Source organism: Lepidochelys kempii, chromosome 15 (genome assembly GCF_965140285.1).
Source record: "Lepidochelys kempii isolate rLepKem1 chromosome 15, rLepKem1.hap1, whole genome shotgun sequence".
NCBI classification, from domain to species: domain Eukaryota; kingdom Metazoa; phylum Chordata; order Testudines; family Cheloniidae; genus Lepidochelys; species Lepidochelys kempii.
The window spans coordinates 15,886,429-15,898,687 of record NC_136394.1 but is presented as its reverse complement, the minus strand read 5'-3'; the positions used below and the strand labels follow the sequence as shown (position 1 = coordinate 15,898,687).

At 38.5% G+C, this 12,259-nt stretch overlaps 1 protein-coding gene across 1 annotated transcript in view; it reads left to right on the top strand.

Moving 5' to 3' along the window:
- Positions 1 to 12,259, top strand: part of HIRA (histone cell cycle regulator) — a 63,870-nt gene that overhangs the window by 38,049 nt on the left and 13,562 nt on the right. Inside the window, exons 12-18 of the mRNA XM_073312713.1 lie at positions 461 to 688; positions 1,540 to 1,625; positions 2,848 to 3,042; positions 4,161 to 4,331; positions 8,305 to 8,509; positions 9,410 to 9,514; positions 10,439 to 10,587. Of these exons, the coding sequence (XP_073168814.1) occupies positions 461 to 688; positions 1,540 to 1,625; positions 2,848 to 3,042; positions 4,161 to 4,331; positions 8,305 to 8,509; positions 9,410 to 9,514; positions 10,439 to 10,587 (1,139 nt within the window). The remainder of the gene's footprint in view (positions 1 to 460; positions 689 to 1,539; positions 1,626 to 2,847; positions 3,043 to 4,160; positions 4,332 to 8,304; positions 8,510 to 9,409; positions 9,515 to 10,438; positions 10,588 to 12,259) is intronic.

The following is a 12,259-nucleotide window of genomic DNA, read 5'->3' as shown; positions in this document are numbered from 1 at the left end:
AGTCAGCCATCAAGTTCAGAAACAACTTGCGGTATTAAGTATCCTTTCCAGAGTAGAAACTGTCTTGGCAAATACCCATTTGCTTACATTGCATTATGCATTTGAAACATTTGTCTGGCCTAAGTAGTAAGGAGTGACTTCCTGATTTCAAAATTATGGTTTAAAATTACTCTTATGAGCTTGTATGTGAGTCTTTTTAACGTACTTTGCTATCAGCTGGATTTTCCCCCTTATCGCTGCTAGCAACAGAAGTTTTGCTACCCTAGTTAAGTTAGTTAATGAGTTGGATGTTATCTAAAAAATATAACGAGAGAATTTTTTTTGAATGATGTGTAAATAGTACTGAAGGCACTTGCATATTGATGCTAATAGATAATGTGTAATGTCTATATAGCACAGTCACTGATGTATTGCTAGCAGTTGTAATCAGGTTTTGTTTTTACATTTTTAACACCCATAGAGCAACATTCATCAGTCCACCTATGGTAAAAGCTTAGCAATAATGACTGAGGCTCAGTTGTCTACTACCATTATTGAGAATCCAGAGATGCTGAAGTATCAACAGAGACAGCAACAGCAGCAGATGGAGCAGAAGAATGCAGCAATACGGGAAGCAGCAGGGACTGCAACAGCAGCTCCCAAAGTGGCGAGCATGGTTAATGGTGAGAGTTTGGAGGACATTAGAAAGGTAGGCCTTTTGAATGGTGGTTTTATAGTATCCAGTACAAATTTGATAATTATCTAATTAGAGAGAGACGGTGGGTGAGGTAATATCTTTTGTTGGACCAACTTCTGTTGGTGAGAGAGACAAGCTTTTGAGCTTACACAGAGCTCTTCTTCAGGTCTGGGAAAGGTACTCAGAGTGCCACAGCTAAATATAAGGTGGAGCAGATTGTTTAGCGTATGAGGTTAATATGGTGTAAGAGACTATTCACAGTGAAATGAGCAGTTATGACCTCTGCAGTCCTAGGACAAAGGAGGGTTAGTGGTTTATAGATTGTTGTAATGAGCCATAAATCCAGTGTCTTTATTAAGGCCATGATCTTTTAGTGTCTAACAAAGTTATGAATGTAAACTCCCAGGCTCATCTTTTGAAAGTGTTGTGCAGGTTTCCTTTGCGGTTGAGTACTGAGAGGTCAGATATGAAGTGATGGTTTTGTGAAAAGTGTTCTACCTTGTATTTAGCTCTGATTTATTGTTTGTATTATGGTGGTGTCTAAGAGCACCAATCACAGATCTGGGCTCCATCGTGTTAGAGATTAAACAAACTCTTATTAAAAGACAATCCTTGCTCCATGGAGTTTATGGTCCTAAAAGCTCCATTTGTTTGTGATGACAGGAAGGCAGATCGAGTGCGTGTGTGCGCAAATATTTGGGGCCTCTTTGGTTCAGAAATACAGTTGGAAAAAAAAAATCTTCCCTACAATAAAGGATATAATTATTGATGACCATTTTTCATTTCATTGCACCTAACCAGAGTCTTGTGTCAACTGGAGACAACATTCATTTTAACATTATTTTCTCCCCTTCCCCCAACAGAATCTTTTAAAGAAACAAGTTGAAACACGGACTGCAGATGGCCGGAGGCGGATCACACCTCTCTGCATAGCTCAGCTGGACACTGGGTATACTTCGAAGTTTTACTTTTCTTATCTCCCTTGACCTTTTCATCTACTTATTCCAGTTCACACTGGCAAAATTTAGGTCCATCTTAAACCCATTGCATATTATAATACCTTATATTTAAGAACTTTTAAGATGAATTGATTTCAAAGTGCTTTAAAATGATCACTTTACCTACCATTAAAATGCAGCCACTTCTAGGGTAGAAAGTGGCAGCTGGGTTCTGTGAAAATAATACTGCAGAATAGTTTAAAGAAAGAGAAGTGAAAATCATTTCAAATTAAATACACAGACATTTAGGTGAGAAGAATGTAATAATCCCACTTGGAATTTGGCTGGTATGCGATTGCGATTTTGTTCCAGCACATTCCAAGAGCTATGGGATCTTGAATGACTGAGTGGTCCCATCCTTGGTTTCCTGTCTCATCCAAAAAATGTTTTTTCCTCTTCTAGGAATATACTGTGTATTGAATCCTTCAGTGTTTTAGATTATCTGGATTTGTGTCCTCAGAATGAGCAGCTTTAGCTATTGTTTTTGGAAGAGGGAAGGTCATGGAAAAAAGATCCCAAAATCAGAGCCACGAGTGAAAAATAAACTCCCTTTTCCAAGGACTTGTTATACTTCTGTCGTCCAAAGCAATTTCTGAAGCATGTGTCTACATCCTGTGTAATCATGCCAGTCATGATTTGAACTCGGTAGCTGGCTTTTGCTGGAAATATCCTGCATACAGTTGAGAAAATCTGCATTTATCCCAGTGTTCTCTTAATAGTAAGATTTGAGAGCCAGTCTGGAATGGTTTGTCTTAAGACATAGGTTTTCTCCCATTAAAAAAAACAGCTCGTACTGTTAACTTCAACAGGACTAAACTAATGTTTTGCATCTGTCAACTAACGCTATAAAAACTCTTAAACTTAAAACATGTTTTCACCAGAAATGGGAGAGCTCCCTTTGTTTGTTCTTCAGCTGTACACAAACAAATATTACCCCAAAGCAATACATATTCTGTCTGCCTCATTAATTAACAGAGGTAAACTGCAAAGCACCACACTGGCCTACATTGCAGTAGAGATGAGAGAAAAATATATTGAAAAAATGGAGGGTTTTTTAAGTGTGTCTATGTATACACACACAAGTGATATTAAAGTTAAATTAAAATACTTCTTTAAAAACTACTAATTTTTAAAAAATCGTATGTACTTGCTTTTAATCTTTTTTTGATATAGGGATTTTTCAACAGCATTCTTCAATAGTATCCCGATATCTGGATCTCTGGCTGGCTCAATGATGTCTTCTCAAAGTAATCAGCAACTGATGTCATTAGATTCCAATGTAACCAATTCCCTCTGCACTTCAAAGCCTTCTCTAGAACCACTGGCAGCCAGTATAAAACCAACAGATGACACAATCAATAAAGATGGGTCAGTATTTGCAAGAGGTTTCATTTCTTATAGCCTATATGACTTTTCCTTCATATTTCTCTAAATGAGCAGTTGCTAAAGTGATTTCCTGACAGAAAATATTAATTGAGAATCTAATATTGTCTTGCATACTTCAGGATTTTATTAATATTCAGTTACTCTTTTAATAGTGGTGGGAACTAATTATACCAAACCCATGTTTTTTGTGAAGTCAGTTCATCCTTGTTAACATCCAGTGCGCACCACTATGCGGCACTTACTAAGAAGTCAACTAGCATGAACGCTTCTGTTTTCCTTGAGGAAATGCATCCATTGTTGGATTGAACTTTGAGTTGGGATATAACTAGTAGCTTTAAAACGCTGCAGTTTACTTAATTAACCCTCCCAGGGCTGAACAAATCCCTAGGCATGCACTGGAAATGCTCTTCCCCAGTGAAGTAAGATGTATTTTGGTTGTTATCCACTGGAGTAACTACTAAATCATCCTTACAAACACTGAGCTGCTATTAGTACGAGATTGCAGCCTCCTTAAAACATCTTTATTCACTCTAAATTGAGTATGTTAAAAGTCCGCAAACCTTATTTAGATGATTTTTTGTGATGTAAGGTTCTGTTGTGTGGTTCAAAGAGTGTTTGCAAGAACCAGGTTATGTGGTTTGAACTATAGTGTAGGCAACAGCTAGGCTTGTGTGTAAAATTTTCAGTCTGCTACAGCAAAATAAATTTGCAGTGGAGACCTACAGATCATTTCATGCTGTTCCACTGCATATACATAATCGCTAATTTATTGTACTTGGACACTACAGATAATATGTATTTTTAATCAAGGAATGAGAATTATAAAGAATGAATCAGTTGGATATAGCTAGATGAAAAGACTTTATGCAGCAGCATTAAGATTTCAACTCTCAGATCTATTATAAACAATTTTTGAGAGTAGAGGATATTGACACATGAAAGGATGTGGTGTATTTTAATTCACACACGTCCAAGAGTGGCCAATTTAATGAAACTTGTAGTCCATGTGGGAGGTTTTGATAAATGCTGATGTATTTTTGAGTACTACACAATTCTAAATATATTTTCAATCTTTGTTTTTCTCTTTCCTCCTTTAACAGTATAAATGCTACCTCTGCTTCAGCTGCTCCCCCTGTATCATCTTCCTCTGTGCTAACAACTCCATCTAAGATTGAACCAATGAAAGCGTTTGACTCGAGATTCACAGAACGATCCAAAGCCACCTCAGGGACTTCTGCTGTAATAAATACAAATCAGACTGCCATAGACAGGTAAGTGATGGTACAGGGCAGGAGAGGGCACACAAGCAGACAGTGTTAAAACAATATGATTCTCTGAGGTATGGATGCATCAGTGCTGGGATTCTGGAGATTAACTCAGATCTCTATAGAAGGGGGCAATGAAAAAGAGCTACTAGTAAGAGAGATTTTCTGAGGTAACATTATCCATGGATACTCATATTTATGTTTTCAGCCTGAAACATATGGGACCAAAAAAACTCTTCAGATCTTCCTTAGTTAAAACTTTTGTTTCAAGATAAAATCATTGCATGTGAGGTCTTCATGGAAGACAATAAAATCTAGCCTGCCTGTACCAGGGAGTTCCATCTCAACCTAAATTACATTACATAGAAAATAGATCCCAATGGCTACAGACATATTTCAGTTTTGTGCTGAGAACCTTGTACAGGCGATACATTTTCTTTTCAAGTATTTGTCTGTGGAGCCACGTGATCAGAGTCGAGAAAAGGAAAACCTTTCAGTTTGGTGATGTGAGTGTGCACAGACAGACCGCTTAAGAAATTGTGTGGAAGGTCAGTGTCTTGCCAGCGAGCTATGTAGTCACCTCATTTACAATAAATACAGCGGTTTTTTTCCTGTCCCATATTTCCTCCCATAAAACTGTCCTTTTGCTTAAAACAAACAAACAAACAAAAAAAAACCCCCCAAAAAATCCCCCACTATTCTGGAGGATTGAAAGGTAGCAAATTTTGTACCTGTATTTTAAAAAAGGCTCATGAAGTGATCTGAGGAATTATAGACCTAATCCTTACATCTATACCTGGCAAATTGCTTGAAACAATAATTAAACACCTGGAATAATAAAACACCTGGAAGATCATTATATGATAGGGTCTAACCAGCATGGTTTCTGCAAAGGAATATTGTATCTCACTAATCTTAAAATTCTTTGCATGTGTCAATAAAGTAGTGGATAAAGGAATATCAGTGGATATAATTTATTTAGACTGCTGATAGGCCTTGGACAAGTTCCTTCATGCAAGATGCTACTGAAGAAGCTAACTAGTCATGGAGCGAGAGGCAAAGTATTGTCAGGGATCAAAAACTGGCTAAAAGACAGAAAACAAAGATTAGGATTAAATGGTCAATTGTAATCCATAGCAAAAGGTTTGAAGTGGGTGCCTCAAGTTTCATACTAGGTCCTGTGTTGTTTAGCATGGGCTCTCAACCTTTCCAGACTAGGGTACCCCTTTCAGGAGTCTGATTTGTCTTGTGTGCCCCAAGTTTCACCTCACTTAAAAATTACTTGCTTATAAAATCAGACATAAAAGTACAAAAGTGTCCCAGCAGACTAGTACTTAACAGTTGTTCACGCTCTCATTTCTACCACGTAATTATGAAATCAATCAATTGGAATATAAATATTGTACTTACATTTCAGTGTATAGTATACAGAGCAGTATAAACAAGTCATTGTATGAAATTTTAGTTTGTCCTGACTTCACTAGTGCTTTTTATATAGCCAGTTTAAAACTAGGCAGATATCTAGATGATGTATCCCCTGGAAGACCTCTGCGTACTCCCAAGGGTACATTTATCCCTGGTTGAGAATCACTGGTTTAACATATGTATTAATTACCTGGAAAGAAGTATGGTGAGTAATGAGGTAGAACAATTTGCAGGTGAGACATGGTTATTTTCAGATACTTAGGACCAGACACGATTGTGATGACCTTCAGAGAGATCTAAACAGGCTGAGTCTATGGACAACATTGTGGTAAATGAAATTCAGTGTCAGTAAATACAAAGTGTAATGCACATTGGAGGAAAATAATTAAACTACTCTGACACCTTCCAGGGTTCTAAATTATCTGTATCAACTCAAGAAAGGGGCCTGGGTTTCATCATAGTCATTGAAGACCTGTTTTATGTGATGTTGTGGTCAAAAAAGCAAACAAGATGTTAGGGTACCTAAGGAATGGGCTTGTGAATAATATGGAGGATGTTATAATGCAATTACACAGAGACTATGATCATGCAATTATATACATCAATGCTGTGGCCTCATTTGGAATAGTGTGTGCAGTACTGGTCACGCTATCTCAAAAAGGGATATTGCGGAACTGGGGATCGGAGGAAAGCAACAAGAATGATCATGGGCTTGGAAAAATTCTCATATAAAGAGAGATTGAAAAGAATGTGATTGTTTGTCTTAGAAAGGGGATGCATAAGTGGTACACAATAAAAGTATATAAAATAACAAATGGTCTAGAGAAGGTAGATCAGGAACTTTTGTTCTGCCTGTCTCCTAACACAAGAGCAATGGACAAGCAATGAAAATTAAAGAATGCAAATTCAAAACGAGTAAACACACAATATGTAATTAGCCTGTGGAACTCATTGTTATAGGATTTTTTTGAGGCGAAGAACGTAGCAAGATTCAAAAAGGGAGTCAACATTTGTATTGATATCATGAGTATCCAGAGTTTTCAAATTAATAACAAAAATTTGAAAAGGCTATTAAACCTCATGTTTTAGGCCTGGAGCCAATCTCTAACTACTAGAAACCAGGATGACATACTATGGGGGGCAGATTACCTCTCATCTGCATACTGTGGGATTCTTAAACATTCCTCTGAAGCACCTGGTTCTGGCCATTGTGAGAGACAGGACACTGGACTAGCAAAATTTGGGTCTGATCCAGTAGGGCAGTTCCTGTGTCTTTAATGGGTATATTTGCCGAGAGTCAGTTGCATGGCAAACTGGTCCACATGTATGTGTGTGAGGTACATTGTCTTTTCTGCCCACTTCCCAAAGTCAGAAGGGACATTGGTTGGGTACCCCTGTGAGTGAGTGAGGTAAACAGTAGTATCCCAACTTACAGCTTGGGAAGGTTGAGGGACAACGAGGTGGTCACTTATCTGAGAGTCACTGTGATCTATTATCATGGCATAGGACTGGGTATCAGGAGACCTAAGTTCTCATCATGATACTGATGTTCTGTATGATGTCGGACAAAAGTCATTTAACCTCTCTGAGTCTCTTTCCAGCCAGTAAAATGGGAATAACAATATTTACTCTTGAGGGGGTGTTGTGAAGCCTATCTAATGTTTCCTATGTGCTACTTAAATGCAAAGAATTATGGACAAACAGCAGTGGAACTGGGAATAGAAATCACTCCCCATCTTTTACTCATTTCTCTGTTATGTGGAGAAGAAAGAGAGGAGAACTACTCTTAAAATTCCTTGCATGTTTAGATCAACACAAGATGAAAAATTCCCTTCCTCCCACCCTTCCCAGGTAAACATCTTGGAAAGCTGGGAGGTAGGGAGAGGCTGCAAAAAAGGTTTTTATTACAACCTTAACAATAACTGTGATTCCTGATGCTCATCATAATGTGTGTGTATATATGTGCATTGAAAGCCATTGCTTCAGAGATGTCAAGCATGCTGTACATGTTAATTTATAGCCCTTGTGTTCTTTTCATTTGCAAGCTTGCTACTGTCAGTTTATTCTCTTCCACCTCCAGCGCTTTGCCCATCCTCCTGCCCCTAATGGAATTGCTCCGTTTTAGCTGTAATGGAAACCAGTCTCTCTAAGCAAAACTCTAGTTGTGTCATCTGATTTGGATATTATAATTGCTCTTCATGTGGTACAGTATCCATTAAATGGTAAAATAAAAGTTTTTTTTTTTTTTTTAAAAGTATCTCGGATTGCTGAATAATGTGTTTGTGCAAGCCACCATACCCTAGTTTACTATTTGCTTTTTAAGCAGAAAATTTACTTGAAGTTGCATTTTGTATGTTCCATATTTGCACTTGCATAAAGGATTGGGTAGCCTTTTCTTACCTTAATTTTTTTCCTTTGCACTTTTTCAGATATATTCAAACAAGCCTAAGAATGCATCTGATGCTTAGCTTGAAAGCAAATAGTGGGTAGATGGGTGGCAGCTTTGAGTACAGCTTATGTAAATTATTAAACAAATAGTTTACTTTTTTTGCAGATTGAAAGATCAGAATTTAATTAAAGAGAATAAGCCCAAGGATATCCTGGAGAGCAGCAGTGACAGTGAGGAGAAGATTCCAGCTACTAAACCGCTGTCACTGCCCAAGCGTAAACTAGAACTTGAGGCAGAAACAGTAGAAAAGAAGAAAAAAGGCAGGCCTCGAAAGGACTCCAGACTCGTACCTGTGACTTTAACTGTTCAGGTAATCAGTATGTCAATAATTTAATTAATGTGCATAGTATTAGTATTTATGGTTTCTACTATTCATTTACTAAAGCAAAATGTCGTCCTTGCATTAAATCAGACAAAAGGTGGTCAAGTGAAACCAGGAGTGCTAAGGTTTCTCAAAATTTTGAAGCTAGTCCTCTTGCTTGCTTTTTACCTAATTCTTAAGGTTTTAAAATGAAGGTGCACATAATGTAACAAATCTGTATACTGTGCGCATACAAATATTGCAGTCACTAGCTAAACAGTATGTATGTAGTACTGGAGTTAGATGCAGGACTTGGCTTCAAAAAACACAGATTTCTGCTGCTTGAACTACATGATAAATTCCATCAGCTGTCAGCAGTATGATTCAAGAGGGTGAAGGAATTATAAGCATTTGAGCAGGTATGATCTTCCATTCAGTACAGGACAGTAGAGTACATACCTAGCTAGTCCATTATGGCAGTACTTCCCAGCCTTCAGTTGCAATAGCCCTTTTCATTACCAACATTCAAAAGCTGGCCTTGCCCTGAAACATACCGGAGCTTCCATTATGTTAGTACAGATGGAAAGTGTCAAAGATGGCCTAATGCAGACCTCAATGACCACATATTGTTCCTGAAAATTCTTAGCAGCTAGTTTAGAGAACGAAGAAGAAGTATTTATGCAATATGTATTTAAAAAAAAAAAAAGCTTTTGCACAGGGTTTTTCTGATGCGTGTATCCATATTTGTTGAGGTTTCCCTCTTGGCAACACAATCTGGACTACGGTATATATGTATTGAGGTGCTTTCGTGAGTGATAACCCTGCACTCTTCCATTTGTTCATAAGTTTTTTTTCTTTTTGTTTTTAATTGCTCTGTTTGTTACTGTTGTTGAAATTTTTGCTTTTCAGTCCCCAGCTGCACTGGCCTCTGAGAAGGATGCCACTTGCATCTCTGCACCAGCATTAGCACTTAAACTGCCAACCCCAATCCCACAGAAATCGTTTACATTGCAAGTAAGTGGGTGACAGCAACATTGTTTACTTAAAAGGCATTTTGGGGGATTGGAGCAGAATCCCTTTGACTTGTCCAAGAAGGAGCTTTACCCATCTCACTTTCTTCTAAGACTTTCTCACTTGGCTCCTTCCTGCCTCTGTAGGCCTCCCAACTGCCTCTTCCCCTCCCCTGCCTGACTTCGCTTCGGGACCCAAGTAAGTCACATGCACCCTCTGGCTTCTGCCTCCTTACTTCCTACCTCACCTGCAGAGGCAATCCATTTCAGCAGTTCATTCCTTCTTTTCTCACCTGACTTGGCTTCAAAGCCAAACATATTTTCTCCTCTTAGGCACCCCCTCCCTTCTTCCTTTATTTAGCCTTGGTGTTACAAGAGAAGTGGTGGCAGCAGCAGCTCCAGACAGGGCTGATGCTTTCTCTTCACACATGCGCCACAGCCAGCTCTCTACATAAACTGGACATTTCCTCTGAGGTCTCTTCACATGATAAAGTGACATGCTCAGCACCTGGAGGGCCTAACATAACATTGACTCATGTACCTGCGTAATCCCTTGTCTGTGTGCTTTTACCATAGAAGTCTGGCTTTGACTGCAGGAATCCTGAAAGGCTGCAGCAGCAGCCTTGTTTAAACTAGATTTGATGTCCAGGACTTAAGAAGAACAGATGACTGAAAATATAAATTGGTGGGCTCAAAATACACAGAAATTGTTGATGGGGAGTAGCCTTGAGTGACCAGTTGCCTTTGGAATCTCTTCCTTTTGAAGTAATTTGTTGTATTTTGAGGATAATTTTAAAGAAAAAACTCCAGAGTGTTTTCTCTATCAGACGCCAAGGTTTAACTGGGCCCTATTTTGGACCTCCATTACTTGACACTTCCCTGAGCAGTTTTCCTCTGTGTAAAAAGATTTTCCTTTACTTTTTTTCAGGTAAGTTCAGATCCCTCCATGTACATTGAGGTGGAGAATGAGATGACCACAGTGGGAGGTTCCAAGCTGAGCAGGTTAAAGTGTAATCGGGAAGGCAAAGAATGGGAGACTGTCCTCACCAGTCGAATTCTTACTGCAGCTGGAAGCTGGTAAGAGAATTTGCTTGTAGAAGTAGGAGCCTCCAGAAAAGGATAGTTTTTGGGCAGGAGAAAGCATTTAGGGCTGTATTGTTACACTATTAAACAAGTTGTTAGTGGAAATCTTATTCAAGGTTCCCTTTGAGAACTTCTGATGACATTAATAAAATATATAGGTATTTAAAATTTACCAAATTTTGATAGCTTCAGAGAATATTGCTACCCATTTGTCTTTATTATTTTAACCCCCCGTGCATGGCATATTTTTGCAAAATGTTTAATTAAGTTCACTATTACAGTGCATGACAGGATCCCTTATTTTTATGGAGTTGTGTGATTCTTCATAGTGCAAAACATCTTCCTAAGACCTTTCTCTTCTTCCTCTTCCTGCTATCCCACTCTAGGACATGTATGTTCCTCTTTTCTCCTCCTATAGCATTAGTAACAGGGGGCATTGGCTTTGCTGGTCATTGCGGTTTGCTGTTTTTTTCGTTACTTCTTTTGTAACCTGTACACAATGCTTTGGTATTAACCATGTTAGATGAATAAATATAATATGCACTGTATGTAGACCTGATGGCAACCTCACGAGTGAATTAGCCCCTAGGGTCTTGACGTAACCACAGGCTTTATAGCATCCCATGTCCCCATTAGCCAATTAAAATACTTCCTTTGCCAGACATTGCATTCTTCCATTAAATTCCCCCATTAGAGTGGACTGAATGATTAGAAGCAACAGTTGTTTAAACAGCAAATGCCACAATGACTGAAGGTTTAAAAGAACACTTTAAATAGAATATTTTTGTGGGGTACATGTTTCCTCAGAGATACCTGCAGTTTCTCCTCCTCCTCAACAGCAGCTTTTTGTTTTTGCATCAGAAGTTTAAATTAAACTGTGTGATCTTGTTGAGGTCCGAACTGTGACATAAGTACCCACAAGTCTGGTTCACAGGAATTCATCTGAATCTTTTTCTGGTTTTATACCCTTAAGAGTTAGGCTGAGTTTTGGATTGGAACAAATTAATAAATCACAGCTGAAATTGACAAGTTTTACATGTTTTTTGTGGAAGCTGTTATGTTTTGCAAAAACTCACAGTGGCTCAAGTTGACTCAAACTTCAGCCCAAGCCCACCACAAGGTTTGGTTAGTCTGGCCTGAGTTTCAAGCTTGTTAGGAAGAGTGTTGGTTATAAAGTTACGTACAGCTGTAATCAGAGCTCACCTTCACACCGTGCCCTGTCATCCATAACAGGAAACTGCAAACTCCTGATCATTCACATACCTTATTCAGTGTTTAGATTAAAAGCATACCTTAGAGCAGGATAGAAATAAAAAGTATGTTAAAATTTGGGCCAAAATTTCTGATGCTCTTTAATGAAGGAGGTAGGAAGTGCTCCTTTTACAGTATAAGCCTTCCTCACTGACAGAAGTGCTATCCAACACCACCTTTGAAACATGCACCCAGGGCTTTGATTGCAAGGTAATTCAAATCTTTAATCTCACATCACCATGAAAGGTACTTTTATATTTTGTCATTTAGCAATTCCCTACTTTCACCTCTGCAATGTTCTTGCCTGACAGTGCACAACTTCCTCCCTGCCTTCCAAAGAGAGCATCATCATTCCACTGTCTTGACAGACCATTCTTCTGTGTCTGGAAATGGTCTTGTTTCAAAAAACCAACCT